The sequence below is a fragment of the Thamnophis sirtalis genome, unplaced genomic scaffold, assembly GCF_051295495.1.
Source record: "Thamnophis sirtalis isolate CommonGarterSnake01/CBP01778 unplaced genomic scaffold, rThaSir2_p1.2 scaffold_14, whole genome shotgun sequence".
NCBI classification, from domain to species: Eukaryota; Metazoa; Chordata; class Lepidosauria; order Squamata; family Natricidae; genus Thamnophis; species Thamnophis sirtalis.
In genome coordinates this window covers 40,149,708-40,173,730 of record NW_028261394.1, presented here as the reverse complement: position 1 = coordinate 40,173,730, position 24,023 = coordinate 40,149,708, and the positions used below count along the sequence as shown (strand labels likewise).

The 24,023-nt window shown below is 46.0% G+C and overlaps 1 protein-coding gene across 1 annotated transcript in view; it reads left to right on the top strand.

The window, feature by feature from the left end:
* The first annotated feature begins 14,355 nt into the window (after positions 1–14,355).
* VSTM2B (V-set and transmembrane domain containing 2B) overlaps positions 14,356–24,023 on the top strand; it is a 61,825-nt gene continuing 52,157 nt past the window's right edge. Inside the window, exons 1-2 of the mRNA XM_087728623.1 lie at positions 14,356–15,648; positions 17,290–17,474. Coding sequence (XP_087584749.1) covers positions 15,576–15,648; positions 17,290–17,474 — 258 coding nt within the window. The 5' untranslated portion in view covers positions 14,356–15,575. The remainder of the gene's footprint in view (positions 15,649–17,289; positions 17,475–24,023) is intronic.

Sequence of the window (24,023 nt, the reverse complement as noted above, 5' to 3'; positions counted from 1 at the left end):
TTGAAGCCAAACCCAGAAGGACATTTCTTTCATCAGTCTAAAAGATATGGCTGATAGACAAAGGTGATAACATGTTTGCCACTTCCCTGGAATTTTACCTTGAATTTTCCCTACCTCCAGTTTCCCAACCTCCTGGGTTGAGATCTTTGAGAACTAGCACAATTCCTCGCCCGGCTGCTGCTTATATGCCGACTGACTCCCACTTGAGCAAGGAGGCACCAGCTCACCTTCTCAAACCCAGTGAAGCAAACTCTCGCTGGCCACCAGTGGTGGGTTTCAAAAAATTGTTCGAACCTACTCTGAGGGTGTGGCCTCCTTTGTGGGCATGGCTTGCCGCCCATGTGTCCGGATGGGAGTGGCTTGCCACCCATGTGACCGGATATGAAGATGCCGACGACACTTGTCAGAACCACCTTAAATTACCTCACACACAGCACTGGCATGCATAAGAATAGGATGTAAACTTGTTTTTTAAAAGGCATCTTTGGTTTGCATTAAAACAACTTCAACAAACGCAATGTTCTGATTGCACCACAAACGCAGTAGTCATCCTTACCTTTCGCAGAGGCACTGAGTTTTATAAATATGAGCATGATAGTGTAGAATAATCATATCCAAGGACCAGTGGTGGGTTTCAAAAAAGTTTGGAACCTCTTCTGTAGGTGTGGCCTGCTTTCCGGGTCCACTGATGGAACCTCTTCTAACCGGTTCAGTAGATTTGACGAACCGGTTCTACCAAATAGGTGCGAACTGGTAGGAACCTACCTCTGCTGGCCACAAACCCATCTCTCAGCATTTTCTCCCTGACAGCCGGGCTCTGATATTTATGAAGAGGCTCTTGGTTGGCGGTGTTTCTCCCCCCCCCCACCTCCCACCCCTCGCTGCAGTATGCTTGGATGGTTATTTTTGCATAGCAGCTAGTCAATATGTTTCCCTTTGGTGATATAGTAAGTATTAGGAAGGAAATAACTGCAGGCAACTTTCTATAATAACTTGGGTAATAACAATATTGCCGGCTTTAAAACAAAAAACATTTTGGGCCTGGAGCTTATTGTTTAATCATAACAAGAGGAGGGGGGCAGGGTGCAGATAGATTTTCCAGGGTCTAGAGCTCCCCATCCCCATTTCTAATTAAATTGCTAGTAGCAGAAAGCGATGACCTCAACAAAGGCAGGTTACAGAAAAAATGATGTTCAGAGAGGAGCATGCTAAACTTGACAATATGGCACTCTCCCTAATTTCACTTTACGGGTCCTCCCATCGGAAAAGGGCTCAAACAAAATGCACAGGTACAGTACAGGTGGCACCTGGCTCAATAGTAGTAACTGCGAGAGGGATCTTGGAGTCCTCGTGGACAAGCATTTAAATAGGAGCCAGCCGTGGGCAGCAGCTGCCAAAAAAGCCAACACAATTCTAGGCTGCATAAACAGGGATAGAATCAAGATCCTGTGTAGAAGTAGAATTTGCAGATGACACCAAGCTGGCAGGAATAGCCAACACTCCAGAAGATAGGCTAAAGATACAGAAGGATCTTGACAAACTTGAACATTGGGCACTATCTAATGAAATGAAATTCAGTGGTGAAAAGAGTAAGGTTCTACATTTAGGCAAGAAAAATGAAATGCACAGGTACAGTACAGGTGGCACCTGGCTCAATAGTAGTAACTGCGAGAGGGATCTTGGAGTCCTCGTGGACAACCATTTAAATAGGAGCCAGCCGTGGGCAGCAGCTGCCAAAAAAGCCAACACAATTCTAGGCTGCATCAACAGGGATAGAATCAAGATCCTGTGAAGTGTTAAGACTAATCTTACTGCGTTCTTTGACAAAGTGACAAAATTAGTGGACCAGAGGAATGCCGTCGATATAGTTTACTTGGACTTCAGTAAAGCATTTGATAAGGTAGATCATAACGTACTACTAGATAAAGTAGAAGAACGTGGGTTGGACAGCATCACCACCAGATGGATTCGTAACTGGCTGACCAACCACACTCAACGTGTAGTCCTCAATGGAACTGCATCTACATGAGGGAAGTATGCAGTGGAGTACCCCAAGGCTCTGTTTTAGGCCCAGTACTCTTCAACATCTTCATCAATGATTTGGATGAGGAAATAAATGGGGAACTCATCAAATTTGCAGATGTGCAGCAGCTGCCAAAAAAGCCAACACAGTTCTAGGCTACATAAACAGAGAGATAGAATCAAGATCACATGAAGTGTTAATTCCACTTTATAATGCCTTGGTAAGGCCACACTTGGAATACGGCATCCAATTTTGGTCGTCACAGTGTAAAAAAGATGTTAGGACTCTAGAAAGAGTGCAGAGAAGAGCAACAAAGTTGATTAGGGGGCTGGAGGCTAAAACATACGAAGAACAGTTGCAAGAACTGGGTATGTCGAGATTTAATGAAAAGAAGGAGTAGGTGAGACATGATAGCAGTCTTCCAATATCTCAGGTGCTGCCACAAAGAAGATGGGGTCAAACTATTCTCTAAAGAACCTGAGGGCAGGACAAGAAGCAATGGGTAGAAACTAATCAAGGAGAGAAGCAACTTAGAACTAAGGAGAAAATAAATAAAGCCACCAAATTATCATTCTCCAGTTGTCCTAGAAGTCTCTTCTTAATCTTGCAAGCCAACTTTAGAGCCTCAGATAGCTAGGGCAATGTTCCTGGATCTTGGCAAATTTAAGATATGTGGACTCTCAGAATTCCCCAGCCAGGATGAGAAACCAGCATGCGTATCCAATCTTTTCTTAAAATAAGAGCCGTGATGGTGCAGTGGTTAGAATGCAGTACTACAGAGCTAACTCTGCTCGGTCCAGGAGTTCAATTCTCACCAGGCTCAAGGTTGACTCAGCCTTTCATCCTTCTGAGGTGGGTAAAATGAGGACCCAGATTGTTGGGGGCAAGAAGCTGACTCTGTAAATGGTTTAGAGAGGGCTGTAAAAGCACTGTGAAGTGGTATACAGGTAGTCCTCATTTAGTGACTGTTCAAAGTTACAAAGGCACTGAAAAAAGTGACTCAAGACCGTTTTTCCACACTTATGACCGCTGCAGGAACTCCTCGGTCATCTGATCATAATTCGGATGCTTGGCAACTGGTTCATATTTATGACGGTTGAAGTGTCTTGGGGTTATGTGATCCGCTTTTGCGATCTTCTGTCAATAGGGAATCCAGGTTCACTTAAGAACCACGTTAACGAACAAATGGAATTCGTATAAAGATATACCTCTAAAAGAGAAACTAGCAATATGGAAAATATTTTTTCCCCTTTGGGAATATAATTATTAATGCCACTGATATTAAATGGGGTTTGTTAAAAGGCAGAAATGCACCATGTAAAATAGAGAATGGAAGGGAGATAAAGAGAGGGAAAGAGAGAGAAAGGAGACAGGAGAGAGGGAAGTGGAAGGGAGGGAAAGAGTAGGAGAGAGGGAAGGTGTGGAAAGAGAGGAGAGGGAGAGAGCAAGGGGAAGTAAAGAAAAGAGAGGATAGAGGGAAGAAAGAAGGTAGGGAGGAGGAGAGAGGGAGAGGAGGTGAGTCGAAGATGAAATAGACTATAATATGGTGCATGGAAAGCAGAAGAGGAAATAAAAATTGAAGAGGCTTAATGGCAAGAGGAATTGATATTTTACTGAATACTCAAAAAATGTTTGTTAAGATGTATTGGTGTACTTTGGATTATATTATATGTGTGTTAAAAAATATAAAACTTTTGGCAAAAAAAAGAACCTTGTTACCAATTTAACAAATGCAATGATACACTTAACAACTGTGGCCAAAAAAAGGTCATAAAATAGAGCAAACTCACCTAACCAATGTTTCACTTAGCAACATCAATTTCGGGCTCAATTGCGGCCATAACTTGAGGACTACCTGTAGAAAGTGTTGTGGCTATTGCTAAAAGCTTCCAGTGATGGAGAACCCACAACTTTTGAAGGCAAGCCGTCCCATTGTTCATTGTCCATTAATTGTTCTCACCATTAGGAAGTTTCTCCTTAGTTCTAGGTTGCTAATAGATTTTTGGCACAGCATTATTTTAAACACCATGCAGCATTCTACGCACGCTCCCTGACAATTGTGTCAAGTCCCTCTCAGCTGGATCTGAATGAGGAATTATACGGATATTTAATGCATACATTAGGCATAAACTACAGAATCTTGGAACCTGATAAAGATTCCAGCCTTCATTGACTACTTAGACACTGAATTATTTGAATCTTTTCTTTCCAGTCTGGGCTGAAAAAGCATTAGAAAGTAAATCACTAAGAAACGTCTCTCTTATCTTTGGATGGTGTAACGTCCTTTCCATCACTTTCCCAGCCTCTCCCAAATCTCATCGTCATCTTCTTTTAACGACCACATTGCAGGGTGGAGTCTGGGCAACGGAATGGAGCCAGCAGAGTGTTTTACCGGCCAGATGCCTTTCCTGTCGCCAAAGCGGAGTTCTGTTCGGCAGATATATTCTCAGTGTGCCCAGAGAGAGAAATATCTGCCTCTACCTAGGATCGAACTCACAGCCCTCCTGATTGTGAGGGGAGAGCTCCACCCCTGGGCCACCACACCTGACTGCTTGTTTGCAGAAAGAGGAAAACTTTTAATTTTAATTAGGTGAAAACCGTGGGAACATCCAGAGTCGGTTTTCATCAGCCTGTACCAATATGCTATGTCCAATAAAACTATTCTTTGAGGAATATATTTGCCTCGGAGTTCTGTTTGCTATGGGTTTATTACTTGGAAACCTGACAGATGCTTGGGCAAGGAGGGATGGGCTCTGTCCTGATTTACCATGTGTCTATTTGTCATAAGAGATTCCCTGTCTATCAACTTGGAGTTGAAATCTCCTCCTCCTCCTCCTCTTCTCCTTCTCCCTCCCTTCTCCTCCTCTTCTTCTTTTTCTGCTTCATCTCCCCCCCCCTCCTCTTCTTCTCCTTCTCCTTCTCCCTCCCTTCTCCTCCTCCTCTTCTTCTGCTTCATCTCCCCCTCCTTCTCCTCCTCCTTCTCCTCCTCTTCTTCTTCTTCCTCTTCCTCCTCTTCTTCTTCTTCTCCTCCTCCTTCTCCCTCCCTTCTCCTCTCTTCTTCTTCTTCTTCACCTCCCTCTCCCCTCCTCCTCTTCTTCTTCTCCTTCATCTCCCCCTCTTCCTCCTCTCCTCCTCCTCTTCTTCTTCCTTCCTCTTCCTCCTCCTCCTCCTCCTCTTCCTCCTTCTCCCTCCCTTCTCCTCCTCCTCTTCTTCTTCTTCATCTCCCCCTCTCCCTCCTTCTCCTCCTCCTCCACCACCACCACCACCTCCTCCTCCTCCTCCTCCTCCTCCTCCTCCTCTTCTTCTTCTTCTTCTTCTTCTTCTTCTTCTTCTTCTTCTTCTTCTTCTTCTTCTTCTTTTCCTTCTTCCTCCTCCTCCTCCTCCTCCTCTTTCTTCTTCCCCAAAGATAGCAGGGTTTAATGAAGCAAGACGCACAAGGTCTTACAGCTACAAAATATGATCCCAACCAAGGAAGAGGAAATCCCTCCCTGAGAAGGGGGGAAAAAATATCTACAACCTGAAAAATGATTTTGACTGTCCCTCAACCCCAGGTCTACCCAGGTCTCCTGCCTCCATTTCTGCTGCTGAAACTTGCATAGTTGCTGAAACATAACTAACGCTCAATAAAAGGCAGCAGGGAGGCTGGGCTTGATTAAAAGCAAGGTTTTCTGTTCCCCCTCATCAGCATCCTATGTTTTAATTTATCTGCCCCTGGGCCAGTGAAATACTAGCTTGTGTTAGAAAGATGCGCCTAGGATACTGACAATGTAGATACTGGAGATGACATAATGGGTCATAGGGGAACCGGTAAAGGAAAAGCTATCAAGAGTGCATTTCCTCCATGGGAAGTAGCCATCCATTCTGAGACTTAATGAAAACTCCCACTCAGATCCTGCCTCGCATCAGCAGAGCCATTTCTTTTCAGATTCCCAAACAGTCAGGGGCAGCTCTACTTTATGTTGCTGGCTCAGCTCCAAAACTGATTCCTTACTTGTAAGGAGGAGGAGGAGGAAGTCACAGGAGCTGAGCAGAGATATTATAGCTATTATTTAAGGAATTGAAAGGAATTCTAGAAGCCATGCTTGGCATGCTTTAACTGTTTCTTTCTTTCTTTCCTCCCTCCCCCTTCCTTCCTTCCTTCTTGCTCCTTCCTTCCTTCTTGCTCCTTCCTTCCTTCTTTCCTCCCTTTCTTCCTTCTTCCTTTTTTCCTTCTTCCTTCCTCTCATCCTTCTTTCCTTCCTCCCTTTCTTTCTTCCTTCCTTCCTTCCTCCCTTCCTTTCTTTCTTCTTCTTCCTCCTTCCTTCCTTCCCTCCTTCCTTCCTTCCTTCCTTCCTCCCTTCCTTTCTTCTTCCTTCCTTCTTTCCTTCCTTCTTCCTCCCTTCTTTTCTTCCTCTTTCTTTCTTTCTTCTTCCTTCCTTCTTTCCTCCCTTCCTTCTTCCTTCCTTCCTCTCTTCCTTTCTTTCTTCTTCCTCCTTCCTTCCTTCCTTTTTTCCTTCCTCCCTTCCTTTCTTTCTTCTTCCTTCCTTCTTTCCTTCCTTCCTCCTTCCTCCCTTCCTTTCTTCCTTCTTCTTCCTTCCTTCTTTCCTTCCTTTCTCCCTCCCTTTCTTTCTTCTTCCTTCCTTCTTCCTTCCTTCCTCTCTTCCTTTCTTCTTCCTCCTTCCTTTCTTCATTCTTCTTCCTTCTTTCTTTCCTTCCTTCCTTCCTTCCTTCCTCCCTTTCTTTCTTTCTTTCTCTTTCCTTCCTTCCTTCCTTCCTTCTCAAAGGAGACACAAAACCATGTGAACTCATCCTTCATGGCTCTTACGCACGCTATTCCTCAAGTGATTTTTCCAAGCACATGGAACACAAATTCTTTGGGACTGATCAGTCATGCAAACTCTTGGGTCACCATGCAACATTACTGTTAAATAGAAAGAAATGGAAAGTTTGTGCTGTGATCACGCTGGCTATGCCTAAGGCCCTGATTTCATTAGGCAGGCAGCCTGAGAGCTGGACTGTAGCACTCAGCCTACTGGAGAAATCTCATTATATAACACTTACAGACTACATGAAGTGCACATCTTAACCCCAGGAAAGGATAGGATGTGAGAGAGGGAAAATGAGACTTCACAACAAGTCATGAAACCTATAAGCAGTTTCAGGAGACCTCCAAAGTCTCCATAAAATAGTTGGAAAGATTCTGTAGGAGAAGAACAGGCAGAGTTGGGTTGGGGGAGGAGTTAAATGCACCATCAGCTTACAATCATTGCATTCCCACAAGTGCTCCAAATCCAACCTTCCTTGAATTCCATTGACCCTTATCTGGCACCAATTTAGTTTTGTACTTTAGTTGACCAGACTGTGTATAGACTTGTGTATACACAATCCTATCCTATCCTATCCTAAATTATTTCCGTATTCTATTCTATTCCATTCCATTCTATTCTAAATCTCATTCTACTCGACTTGACTCTTCTCTAGTCTATTCCTATTCTATTCTAAATCTTGTTCTATTTTATTCCCTATTCTATTCTATTCTAAATCTTATTCTACAATGTAACGTTCCCGTGGTTCGCCCATGAGGCCAATGTTGAGAAAAGACAGGAGACAACCTTTCTCGGGATGGAGTGACCCAGATTGGGGGTCTGAGAGCCCCTTTTATTGAGATAGGACAAAGGCAGGAGGAGCAATAGCATGTGAGTAAAAACAGCCTGTAAAAGTACAATTTCTAATCTACTGCTCAGTCTATATATGGTTAAATCCTGGACGTCAATGGTAGGGCACATCTCAGAATGTTATGTTATGCACTATCAAGATGTTATGGCATTCATTGGTCTATTTGATAGACCAATGAATACTAGAAATACACCAAAGCAAGGTGTAGAGGGAAAGAAGAGGGGGGGAATTAAGAGGGAGTGAGAAGGGAATGTAAGGAGGGTGAGATGGTGGGAAGGGGAGAAACGAATGGCTGAGGGGGAGGGGAAGTAGAAGAGGGGATTGTTGGAAGGGAGAAATGAAAGTTGGAGGGGTAGAAGGAAGGGTGTATGTAGGATAGAAGTGTTATGAGTTGTTTATTGCTTCTTTTTTTTTTTTAACTGCACAGTATTTAAGTGATTGTATAAAGGGAAATGAAAATGTAATAAAAGATTAATCTAAAAAAAAAAAAAGATGTTATGGCGTTCTAGGAGTTTGTTTTCTCCTGTGTGATTCAGCGTGACTCTGCAAGCCCTAGTATGAACCGGGCCATGGGGGACACACACCTACACAAGGAACTATATTACAACATCTCCTACTTTTTTATTTTCTACTCTACTCTACTCTAGTCTACTCTATTCCTATTCTAGTCTAGTCTAAATCTTATTCCATTCTATTCCATTCTGACTGCACCAATTTTAAAGGTCGCCCTTCACCACAAATCAGCATAGGACCTTCTTAAAAAGAGACAGATTCTCAGCCTCACCGATAAGCATGGATGCAGAATAACTGACGAAGAGCAGTTAGTCCTCACTTCACCAACGTCTGCAACTTAACTAGTAAAGTTGCAGACGCCCAACGAAACAGGCTTCTTCTTCTTCTGTACTCTTTGGGTGCTTAAAACTTTCTTCCGTGGCTCTTTTTAGCTTGCTTTATTCTTGGAAGTGACAGCTACTATCCCTCCATGCTGCTATTTTCTGTTGCAGGCTTTCTGCAGCTTCCTTAGCTTGTCTACACTTCAAGATCTGGAAAAAAAAAATCTCCCGGGGAGAATTCCTTCCAGATCTTTTGCCTTGAGATTTAATTGCTGCCTTAGAAGCCACGGACCCTGCAGATTACTAGAGAGATGATGGGGAGGGGGAAAGTGTTCACACACAACCTTTGGACTCTTGCAACTAAACCCCTGCAAGAACACTAATTGCCACTTATTTTCCTTTGCCTTTCCAAGAAGTTTGAAAAATAGTCGCAATAGCTGTTCAAGTTAGATATGGCCCCAAAGTGCTTTTACAGCACCCTCTGGGAAGTTTACAAATATCAGCATAGTAGCCCCAACAATCTGGGTCCTCGTTTTATCAGCTTCAGAAGGATGGACGTCAACTTTGAGCCCCATCAGGATTGAACTCCAGGTGGTGGGCAGAGTGAGCCTACAATACTGCATTCTAAACACTGCGCCGCCAGGGCTCTTAAAATAATAGCAATAGCACTTAGGCTTAGCGCATCACAGCCCTCTCCAAGTGGTTTACAGAGCCAGCCTATTGCCACGAATAACCTGGGTCCTTGTTTTACTGACGTCAGAAGGATGGAAAGCTGAGTCAAACTTGAACCGGTCAGGATTGAACTGCTGGCAGTGAGCAGAGTCAGCCTGCAATACTGCAGGAGAGAGCGGGAGGGAGGGAGGGAGAGAGAGGGGGACAGAGAGAGAAATATAGAGAAACAGATAGACAGTGATAGATATTGTAGATAAGTAGGTGGGTGGGTGGGTGGGTGAATGGATGGATGGATGGATAGGTAGGTAGGTAGGTAGGTAGGTAGGTAGGTAGGTAGGTAGATAGATAGATAGATAGATAGATAGATAGATAGATAGATAGATAGATAGATAGATAGATAGATAGATAGATAGATAGATAGATAGATAGATAGATAGATAGATAGATACCAGTAGCACTTAGTTGATGATATGCCACTTCAAAGGGCTTTACAGTCATCTCTAAGTTGTTTACAGAGTCAGCCTTTTACCCCCAACAAGCTGGGTCCTCATTTTACCCACCCTGGAAGGATGGAAGGCTGAGTCAACCTTGAGCTGGTCAGGATCAAACTGCTGGCAGTGGGCAGACCCTGCAATACTGCATTCTAACCACTGCACCAGAGATAGATAGATAGATAGATAGATGATAGATAGATAGATAGATAGATAGATAGATAGATAGATAGATAGATAGATAGATAGATAATATAGACAGATAGACAATGACAGATTTTGTAGATATGATAGATGATAGATGATAGATGATAGATGATAGATGATAGATGATAGATGATAGATGATAGATGATAGATGATAGATGATAGATGATAGATGATAGATGATAGATGATAGATGATAGATGATAGATGATAGATGATAGATGATAGATGATAGATGATAGATGATAGATGATAGATGATAGATGATAGATGATAGATGATAGATGATAGATGATAGATGATAGATGATAGCTAACAATATCACTTAGACTTCTTTACTACTTCACAGTGCTTCACAGCCCTCTCTAAGTGGCTTACAGAGTCAGCCTCTTGCCTCCCAACAATCTGGGTCCTCATTTTACCCACCTCGAAAAGATGGAAGGCTGAGTCAACCTTGAGTCGGTCAGGATCGAACTGCTGACAGTGGGCAGAATTAGCCTGCTATACTGCATTTTAACCACTGTGCCACCAGGGCTCCTAATAATGCAGGTACTCCTTGAGTCACAACCATTCACTTAATGACTATGACACTCAAAAAAAGTGGCTTATAGCCCATCCAGACATTGCAGCATCCCTTATAGTCACAGAATCAAAATTCAGCCGCTTGGCAACAGGCATGTACAGTATGTACTAATGACAGTTGCAGCATGTCAAGGTCATGTGATTGCACCTTGTGACTTCCCCAGCCAACCTCTAACAAGCAAAGACAATGGGGGAAGCTAGATCCACTTAACGACCCTCGTGATACACTTAACAACTGAAGTGATTTGATTAGCAGTTGAGGCAAGAAAAGGGCCATTAACAGAACTACTTGTGGCTGTTGACTCAAGTGGAATAAGAGCGGCTGGAAGGAAACCGCATCGTGGTATCAATGCCCCCCCAAAGCCTCCAGAAATGAGCAATTGCTGCTGGTAGCAATAGCAATAGCAATAGCAGTTAGACTTATATACCGCTTCATAGGGCTTTCAGCCCTCTCTAAGTGGTTTACAGAGTCAGCATATTGCCCCCACAGTCTGGATCCTCATTTCACCCACCTCGGAAGGATGGAAGGCTGAGTCAACCTTGAGCCGGTGAGATTAGAACCGCTGAACTGCAGATAACAGTCAGCTGAAGTGGCCTGAAGTACTGCACCCTAACCACTGCACCACCTCGGCTCTTGGTACCAGGCTTAAGAACTGAAACGATGCCAGCCACTAAACGTGGAGCCTTGTGAATGGAGGAATTCCAGGTGCTGCGTGTCCATTGAAGGATGAGTTACATTCCGTAGTCCAACCATCGCATTATAGAGCAGGGATGGCTCACCTTTTCGTCCTTGCGTGCCGAAAGCATGCGACAACACAGACATGCATGCTCACACCCATAATGCAATGAGCCGTGCGCCCCTGCCCATGCATGTGTGACCGCTCCACGCACGCCCGTGACCTTACTCCCCCGCGCATGCTCACAACCGCCCCCCCCATGCATGTGACAGACACCGCCGCACACCATTTTGGGCCTAGCAAGCCTCCTTGAAGCCTCCTGGGACCAGAAATGGGGCACCGGGGGTGTGTGTGTGCTGCAACCCCCCCCCCCGTGCATGCATTTGTGACCCCCACTGCCCCCACCCACATGCCTGCACATCTCCCGCATGTGCAGCAGAGAACCAAAAATCTGCAGGAGCAGTGAAACTGAGCTAGGCAACAGCTCATGTGCCTGCAGAGAGGGCTCCGCGTGCCACCTGTGGCACATATGCCACAGGTTTGCCATCACGGTTATAGCGTTTCCCTCCAGCCTAGATTAGAGCCTGTTTTCTCTTCCTACGTTGCCAAATTTTATTTTCCTGCTATCTCGCGATGGAGACCTCTAAATCTAAAAGATTAGCTTCAGTGCAGTTTTAAAAGGATCCACAAGCTAGAAAGTGTATGTCCAATCAAATTTGTACCAGTGACCTTCCCCCCCCTTCTCTCTCCCTGTATCCCCCCCCCACAACACCACCAAGGGTGGGTTTTAATTGTTCAAGAGCTGCCCAGCTATGCCCAATGGATTAAACACTCCTCCCTCCTCCTCCCACGCTGGCAAGGTTTTTCAGGGTGCAGCTGGAGTTTATATTCCCTTCCAGTGAATTTTGTGCAAAGCTTCTCAATTAGCAAGTGGATTGATCAGTTTTCTGCATTCAAACAATACACAGAATGTTAAAGAAATGCCCATATGCTGGATTGCACCACAGGCTGACATTAAACCCAGGCAGGAGAACAGCTACCCAAAGTCAAACTTCATCATGCCTGGCATCATATGCAGCTGGCATAATGTTGTGACAGAAGCTTTTTGCCTCCAAATCCAAAAATCCAGAGGATTGTGATGTCTTTCTTAGGAGCAAGTAAAGCAGCAAAAAAAAGAGAGGTTATGAGTTTTTGAGCCATTTTGGTTTATCTTGATATAGTTATTGCCTTCCTTCCTCGTCTTCTTACTTCCTTGCTTCCTTCTTTCCTTCTGTCTTTCCTTTTTTCTTTCTTCCTTCCTCCATTTCTCCCTTCCTCCCTCTCTTCCTTCCTTCCTCCATTTCTTTTTTCCTTTCTCTTTCTTCCTCCCTCCATTTCTTCCTTTCTTTCCCTTCCTTTTACTCCCTTCCTTCCTCCATTTCTCCCTTCCTCCTTTTCTCCCTTCCTTCCTCCATTTCTTCCTTCTTTTCTCTTTCTTTTTCTTTCTTTCTTCCTCCCTCCCTCAATTTCTTTCTTCCTTTCCCTTCCTTTTACTCCCTTCCTCCATTTCTGCCTTCTTTTCTCTTTCTTTCTTTTTCTTTCTTTCTTCCTCCCTCCCTCCATTTCTTTCTTTCTTTCCCTTCCTTTTACTCCCTTCCTCCATTTCTCCCTTCTTTTCTCTTTCTTTCTTTTTCTTTCTTTCTTCCTTCCTCCCTCCCTCCATTTCTTCCTTCTTTTCTTCTTTTCTTTCTCCCTCCCTCCTTCCCTTCTTTCCTTCCCTACTATAATGCTACCCCCCCCCCCCACACACACACACCTTCTCCTTAAAGTATCCACAGGGAGTGAGCAGCAAGGGGAGAGGGGAGATAAGTCCAGTTAGCTTTCTGAGAAAGAAGGGGGAAAAAGAGGTTCCAAACACCCCCTGCCCATATTCAGCAATTCCAGATGAGGGCAGGTGAGTATCTCCTTCCCCCACTCCCCACCCTCTCCAAAGTCCTTTCACTGAGGATGGGGAAACGGAGACGTTAACACCCCCTCTTCGCTCCTCCGGCCCAGCAGCAGCAGAGGCAGCAGAAGTAGCCTTTCCTCCCAAGCCGGAAATCCATCTTGAACTGAATCAACTAGTCTCTCTCCTGTTCGGTCCCCACTTCTAGCTCCCCTCGTCTCCCACCACTCACTCACTCACCACCGCCACGTCTTCTCGGCCTGTGTCCGTCGCTCCGGCACGCTTCGGCCTCTCCAATGCAGACTTCCAGCTAGGGTAGACGGGGAGGGGGATAACAACCCCCCTCCCTATTTCCCTCCCCCCCCCCTCCAGCTTTCTTGCTCCCTCAGCTCCTCTAGAGGCAGCCGCATCCCGCGTTTGAACCAAAGGGACAATATTTGGGTATTGGGGAAGAGCTGGATGGCATCTGATTGACCTCCGGCCCATCAAATCTCCTTCGGGCGTCCCCTCCCTGCCCCCACCGGCTCATTTCCCTTTCCTTTTAACCCCCCCTTTTTTTTCTGGGGTCTCTCTGGGTCGCGAATGGCTTTTTTAAAGAAAAAGGCGATAGTAAAAAAAAAAGGAGGGGGAGTGACGGCCACTATTGCTGGGGGACGGAGCAGGGGGAGTGGAGAGGGGCTTGGGGGGGGGATCCCGTGCGTTTGCAAGGGGGGCGTCCAGGCGTCGGAGGACACCCCTGACCTGTGAAAAGGGGTCGGGTTTTGAGAGAAGCGTCTCTTAGATTGATAACACGCCACCCACCCGCCCGATTTATTTCTTGTTTTGCTGAAACTTGAAGCGCAATTGGCGCTTTTGCAGGGGGGGGAGCAAGGGAGATCCATCCAAAGACACACAAACAGACACACACACACAGACGGCCCTACTAGAATGTTGTTAGCCCGGATGGCTGGGGGGTGGGGGGGGGAGAGAAAAGGAAGCTTCGTGGCAAGCGACGCCTCTTGCTCCCCGGTTGGGACAAGGCTCCTGTGGGATGAACGTGGGAAAGCGCACTTCGGGACCACCAGACGCTGGTCTCTTGCGGAAGGCGCTTCCCCGTCGGCTACCTCCCCCCAAAACACACAGAGAGAGGGACAGGGAGGGAGGGGGAGAGAGAGAGGGAGGGGGAGAGGGAGTAAGGGAGGGACAGGGAGGGTGGGAGTGGGAGGGAGAGGGAGGGAGAGAGGGAAGGGGTTCCCCTTCCTCCCACCCAGCCCCCTCCCTGCCCCTTGCCTCCTCTTCGAGCAAGACGACCGAGCAGACAAGCCCAAAAAAAAAAACCGCGTCTCCGAGGCGGACAGTTTGGGGGATCTGCCTTCCCTTTCCATCTCCCCTCCCTTCCCTCCCCCAGTTTGGATGGCGCGATGGGACCATGTTGGGGGTGGGGGGCGTGTCTCTTTCCGACGCGACCCCTTTTGATTTCAGGGAGGCACAATTTAATTTTGCCCCCTTCCTTCCCTCCCTCCCTCCCTCCCTCCTTCCTTCCTTCCTAACCCCACCCCCGCCGTCTCCGTTTCGGAACCGGCCTCGCTCCGGGAACGTCAGCTAGCGAAGTCCCTCGCATAGGTTGAGCGGTGTGTGTTTCGTTGGAGACGCGAAGCGAGGGGGTTAAAAAATATTTTAAAAAAAAAAAAAAGCAGGAGGAATTCAGCCTTTTGATTCCTGCGTTTAATTCGGACCTTGCAGCGCTGGGGTGGAGGGAGAGAGAGAAAGAGACAGAGAGAGAGAGGGAGGGAGGGAGAGAGAGAGATTTCAGATCTATCTGGCAGGAGCAAAGCAGAGCGCGGCGGAAGAGAAAGAAGAATATTGCAGAGATCAGGCATCTCCTTTGGAAGGAAAAAAAACCCACCCCTTAAGAGAAACCGGGGAGGGGGCAAGGGGGAAAGCCCAAAATATACGACCTCCGATGGGTCTGGCCAGCCGAGTCTGGCGTTCCTCCTTCTCTTTGGACACCGGAAAATCCCATCCGACGCAAGGAAGTTGAACCGGAGGGGGTTTTTTTGCCTTAGGAAAGGGGAGAGACGGGGCGTTTGGGGAAGGGGGAGGAAAAAAAAGCCGACCAGATTTACCCTTCTGTGTGCTTCGGGATCCAAGCTTCCAGACCTCATGACCATTGGATTTCCTTGGGGCCACCTGGATGTGGATTTAATTCGAGCTTCCAGAAGCAGAGGAGGAGGGGGGGAGGCGAAAACCACACTGTTGAGCCTATTGGACTTGGAAGGCGTCTTGATTTTTTAGAAGCCATCTCTTGTTTTGTTTTGGTTGATGGTGGCGGTGGCGATGATGATGATGATGATGATGATGATGATGATGATGATTTAACCAAATCCTGGACAACCGGTGGCCAACACTCTTGTCTAGAGATCTACGGTTTGCCATGGGATTTAAGAATTCCTAGCCTGGCGGAGTGAGGACCATTCCTCCCAATTTTTTCCCCCCTCTTGTTCATTTGCACCTTAAAGGATACATTTATGAGATGGAAAATCGAGGGCTATTCGGCGCCCTGTCTTACTTGATGCTTAATGCTCCTTTGCTGCTCCTAGTACAGGGTAAGTCCGCAAACTTCTCTTTTTTTTTCTTTTTTGGGTACTCTAGGTAGCAAAATAAGGCAGGTCGGACGTGAACAGCAAGGGGAAGGAGGGGAGGAGGGGAGTGCCGGAGAGCCTACCCTTCTGTGTAGTTGCCACAGTTATTTTTTTTAAAATCAGTGCAATGTTTATTAACACATCTGTTTTCTGAAAGGCAAAACACTAAATTGCTACGCATGTTTGTGGATAGGGAAATGAGAGAGAGAGACAGAGAGAGACACACAGAGAGAGAGATGAAGGAACGGAGGGTGAAAAAAATGACTCTCTGTTAGGGGCAGCTATGGGTCATAAGTAGCCCCCCCCCCCCGCTGCAAATGCACGGTTTTGAAGCTGAAGCCAAAGGGTGCGTGCAAAACACACCAGCCAAAGCTGCAGGATTGGGGGCCAGCTGCACTCTGCTGCAGAGAGGGCGGAAGAAAATCAAAGCTAAACCGGAGACTGTGGGAAATGGTGGGGGGGAACCAGGACGCCCGTTCCCGAAGCCTCACAGCTGCCGAAAGGGGGGCAAAGCATGGGTGCTGGCAGAGCCCAGGACGTGGGCATCCGAGGGGAGGGGAGGAAGGATTTCTGCAAACTTTTAAAGGGGCTCCTTAGCCACTTGTCTGACATGGATGGGTGCCGAGACTGCAGTGATGGGGAGGGGGGGTGTCTACCTGGTATTGGGGAGGAGGGAGGGGGGGGTTTCCCCAGTCCCTCATTCAGAAGGAGGGAGGGCTGGTGAACTTACTGGCTGGCACGCAGGGAGATGGGTGCCCTATTCGGAATTGGAAGAACGACTTCAGGAAGGTCTTTGGCATTCGGGAGGGGGGGGTTGTTTAGATGTCTTTCAGATTTCCTTTGGGTTTTTTGTTTTCTTCCTTTCCTTCTTTCTTTCTCAGTGTTTGTGGTTGTGTACGACCAGGGAACCAGTTTGTGTGGCAATGTCTCCATGGGTTTAAGGAGGCTGAGAAATCGCCCTGGTGCAGGGTTTTTGGCTTGCCTCTCCGGTTTTAGCAAAAGTACTTGGGAATGTCTGTCTTTCCTTCATTTCTTTCTTCTCCCCTTCCCTCCTTTCTCCCTTCTTCCCTTCCCTCCCATCCTCCCTCCTTCATATCTTCCCCTCTCTTTCCTCCCGCCCTTCCTCCATTCTCCTTCCTTCCTTCCTTCTTCCCTTTGCCTCTCCCTCTCTCTCTCCCTCTTTTCCCCTCCCTCCCTTTCTTCCTCCCTCCCTCCTTTGCCCCCACTCTCTCCCTCCCTCTTTTCCCCTCCCTCTCTTCCTTCCTTCCCCTATTATCACTCCTTTCTTCTTCCTTCTGCTTCTCCCTCCCTCTTTTTCTCTCCCTCCCTTCCTTTCTTTCCTTTCCTTCCTCCTTTGCCTCTTCTTCTCTCCCTCCCTCCCTTTCTTCCTTCCTTCCTTCCTCTATTCTTGCTCCTTCCTTCCTTCTTCCCTCTGCCTCTCCCTCCCTCTTTTCCTCTTCCTCCCTCCCTTCCTTTCTTTCCTTTCCTTCCTCCCTTTGGTTCTCCCTCTCTCCTTCCCTCTTCTCCCCTCCCTCCCTGTCTTCTTTCCTTCCTTCCTTCCTTTCTGCAACCCTCTAGTTTCCTTGTCCTTCTTTTTATCTTCAGCTACATTTACCGAAGTTCCTAAAGATGTGACGGTTAGGGAGGGAGATGATATTGAGATGCCTTGTGCTTTTCGGGCCAGTGGATCTGCCTCTTACTCCTTGGAAATCCAATGGTGGTACCTTAAGGAATCAGCACGAGAGCTCCCACACGAGGTAGCCATCAGTGGCCCCGGCAGCAGAAGCAAGGTAATGAAATAATAAATAAATAAACCTACTTCCCAATGATGCAATTACATTCCCCCACTATCAATTAACGTGATTTGCTACAGAGTCCTATATGGCTGATAGAAACGGAGGAGCAACATAAGCAACAAAACTGCATTTTTCTGGGTTCTTTCTGCCTCGGGAGCTAATTCAGACACGCAGGGAAAGTACAGAAGCAACCCAAGGGGACCATTTATGCAGTCCTTTCCACCCACGGGTGCTCAAAATAATTATGGATCTGTGCCTAGTTCACGAGTGCTGATTAGCATCTGAAAGGGTCAAAGGTGTAGGAGATATCAAAGTTCAGAGACCACATCCAGGGCATGATGTCACCACCCAGACTCTCCTGCGCATCTGGTTGCATGTTCAGACGTTGCTGCTTATCCCGTATGTTACGGTGCCCGATAACCAGTGAACGACATCACTGCGACGCCTTAGGAAAACCCATAGTCTGCACCCTGGTTTTTCCAATTTGTCGAGTTGAGATTCGTGGTTTCGGTTCTCAGAAGAGTTCTGAACGATGGTGAGCTGCCGTAGTCTAATCCTTCAACCTGGAGGCTTCGTAGCATCTGCAGGAAAGTTTGCCACTCAGATTTAAAAAAAAAACCACGTCAGGAGTGGGCCATTCACCATCTTTCCTGGCCTTCTTCTGAAGACACTGTCCGGGGTAGAAAGGGTTTGACCCAGCCAGACCCACACTTTAGACACCTTTGGTCCTGATGTGGTGAATAGGTAAGCTTCTACAGATCAAATGGGAGAGCAGAGATGGATGGTGCTACTGATAACTCATATTATTTCAGTTCTGGTTAGGGTGGAGGAAGCCCAGGCCTCTCATAGGCAGACACCACATGCAGTGAAATGCAAACAATCTCTTTCTCCGTGAATGAGACCTAGGTTGGTTTAAGGGTTCAGGCACCAGGCTTGAAACTGGGAGACTGTGAATTCTAGTTTGCATGGAAGCCACTTGGGTGATTTGGGGCGAGTCTCAGCCTCTCAGCCCAACCCACCTCACAAGATTGTTATAAGCAAAATAGGAGAAGGAGGGAATATTAGATGGTACGGGTTCCCTGCTCTGACGGTGGGAGACAATAAAATTAAAAAATAAAATCAATAAAATACAATAATAATATAATATAATAAAATAAAATTATAGAATTCAGGGGGATCCACTCAGATCATTACCAAACTATACTGGGAAAGAACAGAGGGAGGAAAAAAAGAAATTCCGTACATCACAGCATAAACACTGATTTCCGTCCACTCTCAGCTTCAGGATGAGAAGAAGGATCTCACGCAGGGTACAATGTTCCAGATAGATAGTATTCCAGAAATTCTTGTTATTGCTTCTACCGGCACATTTTGTAGGATTATTGTAGACCTCTACTAAGAAAAAAATTTAGAGAAATGTTTTGGCGACATTTTGGTTGGTGCTAAGGTCTTTGTTTATAGATGTTCTTGCCTTTCATCTAACTTTGGTAGCTAGATGACAGACAGATAGACAGACAGACAGACAGACATATGTTGGATGAGATGGTGGGTGGGTAGGTGGGTGGATGGATAGACAGATGGATAGATGGATAGAGATAGACTGATGGATGGATGGATAGACAGACAGATGGATAGGTGGATAGATGGATATGGATGGATGGATAGATGGATGGATGGATGGATGGATGGATGGATGGATGATAGAGATAGACAGATAGATGGATGGATAGACAGACGGAAAGACAGACAGACAGACAGACAGACAGACAGACAGACAGACAGATAGATAGATAGATAGATAGATAGACTGATGGATAGACAGATGGATGGATAGACAGATGGGTAGATTGATGGATGGATGAATAGACAGATGGATAGAGAGATAGACAGATGGATGGATAAATAGACAGATGGATAGGTGGACAGATGGATACACATGGATGGATGGATGGATGGATGGATGGATGGATGGATGGATGGATGGATGGATGGATAGACAGATATATGGATGGATGGATAGAGATAGACAGATGGATGGATGGATAGATAGATGGATGGATAGACAGATGGGTAGATTGATGGATGGATGAATAGACAGACAGATAGAGAGATAGACAGATGGATGGATAAACAGACAGATGGATAGGTGGACAGATGGATACACATGGATGGATGGATGGATGGATGGATGGATGGATGGATGGGTTGGTGGACAGACAGAACTATATAGGCCACAAGTTCAATAAAGAGTAAGAAAAATATGATTGCAGTCAACTATGTAGTATATTAAGGTTGGACTTGGAGATCTCCATTTAGTTACAAACTGCCCTTTGAATCATAAAAATGTAATAAAGTGGCCAGTCCTTTTTATTGTGTTCATCTTCATTCCTTCATAGAATTGGAAATACTTCAGTAGAGTTATAAGGGGGAGAGATAGAGTCATCCAAATAGGCCTACACATTTGAAGTGGTCCAGATGTTGGACCAGGATTGGGAAGATCAAATCTATTCTCCTCCATGAAAATTCCTGTGTGTGTGAGAGAGACTTGGGCCGAGTTAATCTCTCTCTGCCCAACCCAACCTACATGGTTGCAGGAAAAAGAGAGAAAGAGACCCAGCCTATACCCCCTTTTGCTCCTGGAGGGAGGAAGGAAAATATAAACCTAACAAAAGTAATCAATAACAATTAATTTAATAAACATCCTGATGTTTTTCAAGAGGACGTTTGTTTTCCCAAACAGTATACTCTGGACCATGAAATTGGCTGAAGTCATAAAACAATGAAATAACAGCACAGAGTTCAACAGGAAGATTATCAGAAATAGCGTCGTTCAAGCTCAGCCAGTAAAGCCACAAAACCAAGAACAAATTCATACATGTCGTATTCTTCCAGTGCAAAGAATCCAGAAAAAAAAGCCATATTTAGGGCCTATCTGTCAATCAACCAATCAATCCAACCAGAAAAGGAGCTGGTTTAATTTTCCTGAAGAGGAAATGTCATCGTTAAAAGCCGGTCCCTTAAAAGATTCCACCTCATAATCTTCCAACGAAACAGAACATCTACCAGGAATGGTCAAAAAAAGTCAAGATGGTGACATAATCTAGAAGGTCTCTGGCTCGAGCAGGGGGTTGGACTAGAAGACCTCTAAGGGCCCTTCCAACCCTATGATGATTATTTTAAAATTGTAACACACACACACACAAACACACACATGCCTCAGAAGCCAAGCCTTTGCTCCTCCTTCAGGCCAAGGTAGTAATTTTTCTCAAACCACCATAAGCTTTAAAGGTTCACAGCTGCATTTTGAAGGGAGTCCAGATGTGGACAGTCCCCGGGGCCAATGCAAAATGCCTTTCATGAAATCCCAATCATAAAAGCTGACTAAGCAGGGTCCGAAAGACAATCTTAAAAGTCATGGGCTTCTTTTTTCAGAGCTTCTACGTCTAACGGGGGTGTATACAGGCATTTTTAAAAGTGTTAAAAATATGTACACGGACAGATTTTATGATGATCCCCTGTATGGTGCAGCCCTTTTGACTAGTATTCTCACTACCGAAATGAGTCAAATGGGGTTTTATGTTTGTTTGTTTGAAATGGAACCTACCTAAAGTTGACTAATAATAATTAAATGGTGAGATTTAAGTGGAAGGCATAGAAAGTATGAGAGGTTTTTTAAAGATGATGTTTGACTGGAATCTCATAGCGTATGTATTTAACCATCCTTGGTGGTCTGCCTGTCTGTCATCTATCATCTATCTACCTATCCATCCATCTATTCCTGTCTCAACATTTGTACTTAAGTTCTCATTAACTGAGAGGTTGATTCTCAAACTGAACCCTATTTGTGTGGAAATAAGGTTTTGTCATCTTTGCAAAGCCAATCAGCTAGTTCTATTGAGAGCTTAAAATTCATTGCTGTTAAGCACGCATTAAATTCTTCCTCTGTCCCTCCCTTCTCCTTATCCTCCATTCCTTCCCCCTCTTTTCCTCCCTCCCTCCCTTCTCCTTCCTTCCGTCCTTCCTTATTTCCTTCCCTCCCTCTCTTCTCCACTCCCTCCTTTCTCCTTATTCTTCCTTCCTTCCTCCCTTATTTCCTTCCCTCCCCCTTCCTCTCTCCCTCTCTTCTCCTTCCTTCTATCCTTCCTTCCTTATTTCCTTCCCTCCCTCTCTTCTCCACACCCTCCCTTCTCCTTATTCTTCCTTCCTCCCTTATTTCCTTCCATCCCCCTTCCTCTCTTCCTCCCTTCCTCCCTTCTCCTTCCTTCTATCCTTCCTTCCCTCCCTCTCTTCTCCACTCCCTCCCTTCTCCTTATTCTTCCTTCCTTCCTCCCTTATTTCCTTCCCTCCCCCTTCCTCTCTTCCTCTCTCCCTCTCTTCTCCTTCCTTCTATCCTTCCTTCCTTATTTCCTTCACCCCCCTCTCTTCTCCACTCCCTCCCTTCTCCTTATTCTTCCTTCCTCCCCCCCTTATTTCCTTCCCTTCCCCTGCCTCTCTTTCTCCCTCCCTCCCTTCTCCTTCCTTCTATCCTTCCGTCCTTATTTCCTTCACTCCCCCTTCTCTTCCTCCCTCCATTCTCCTTCCTTCCTTCCTCCCTGATTTCCTTCCATCCCCTCTCCCTTTCTTCCTCCCTTTCATGCTTCTCTGTATCCTTCCTTCAGTCCTTCCTTCCTTATTTCCTTCCTTCCCTCTATTCCCCCCTCCCTCCCTCCCTTCATAAATAAATAAATCAACAAGATTCAAAGGACTGGTTGTTGTTTGACAAAATAAAGTCCACTATGCAGATGATTCATTCTAAATATCGAAGGGTTGCAGGTTTCCCTCCCCCCCCACCCCGCCCCGCTTTTAAACTCAGTTGGGCTTGTGCATGTCCATCCTCCGGAGACATTGCGGGCAATCTCTGCAGAGGGATGATTTATGTCTTCTCTTGACATGTGATAATTAAATGTAGTCCAAGGGAAGCAGGTGAAGATTTCAAGAGCCTTTTTCCTAAGAAGCCAAGCTCTGAGCTGGCTTTGGGTTTGAAGGGGCTCACTCACCTTTAACGCATGAGCACCAGCAAAGATCGCTGATCATCCGTCGACTGGATGAGAACTGCCTAAAGATCCACTCACAAAATCTATGGCTCTGTAGGTGTGCGATCAGACAAGGATTCCCACTGGGAGGGGAAAGGCATGGAATCGGAAAAGTTAAAAAAAAATGGCAGCTCTATCTTGGCATTTTTTTTCAACCCTACCCTCCATGGATCTTCCTGCAGCCAGAATCCTCTATAGCAGTGTTTCTCAACCTTGTCAACTTGAAGTTGTCTGGACTTCAACTCCCAGAATTCCCCAGCCAGCGAATGCTGGCTGGGGAATTCTGGGAGTTGAAGTCCAGACATCTTCAAGTTGACAAGGTTGAGAAACACTGCTCTATAGAATGGATTTCAACAGATCCCTCAACCAAAATCGATTGATCCCCTCCAATCATAGAATAAGGAGAGGGTTTTGCACGAAAACGCACCCTGAACCCTCCCAATTGCATTCAAAGGTTACCTACGTGCGACGAAGGGAAAAAATGAAATTTTACGGAGGTGGGAATCCTTATTTGTCTTTGTGACGGATGTGCAAGTTCACCGCCCCTCCAGCTGGTTCCCAGAAAATTACACTCAGCCTTCCCCACCTCTGTCAGAAGTCCTGAGAATTACGGAATAGGTCCAGGGTGGGCTGCACTTCATTTGCATAGCTCCGCCCTGGCACCTATTCCTTGCTCTTAGTACAATGGAAAGGCTCCAGCCTTGCAAATCATGCTGGGCTTGGTTGAGAAGTCCACTCTAGGCCTCTCTCCATAATCCTGCCACTCTAGGCTTTCCACTTGTCTCCTGTCGGACAGTCAACAATGCTTCATGGCAATAGAGAGACCCAACTCTCACTGAGCTCTTCTTTTGGATGACCATTTCTTTCTTTCTTTCTTTCTTTCTTTCTTTCTTTCTTTCTTTCTTTCTTTCTTTCTTTCTTTCTTTCATATATTTATATGCCGCCCAATCCCGAAGGACTCCGGGCAGCTTACAAAAAATATAAGAAAAAACACATAACAATAAAAGAAAACAATTTAAAAACAACAAACACCCTCATACATTCATTCTAGTCGGGGCTGGACCTCAACAGTGAGGTCAACAGCCCCAGGGCTGCCGGAACAGCCAAGTTTTTACAGCTTTCCTGAAGGCCATGAGAGTGGGTATGGTCCGGATTTCCGGGGGGGAGCTGGTTCCAGAGAGTCGGAGCAGCCACCGAGAAGGCTCTCCTCCGAGGGCCCGCCAGCTGACACTGTTTGGCTGACGGCATCTGAAGGAGGCCCAATCTGTGGGATCTTACTGGCCACTGGGAGGTATGTGGCAGCAGGCGGTCTCAAAGGCAAACTTAGCCTTGCCAACTTCTCACAATTGCGTGTAATTGTCTGACTTTTGACTACTTCAGCATGAGAGATGGGAATGTAACACTGCAGGGCCAACAGAGCATGGAAAGTTGACGCAGGATGGCTCAGAATGCAAATGAGTATTTATTTCAA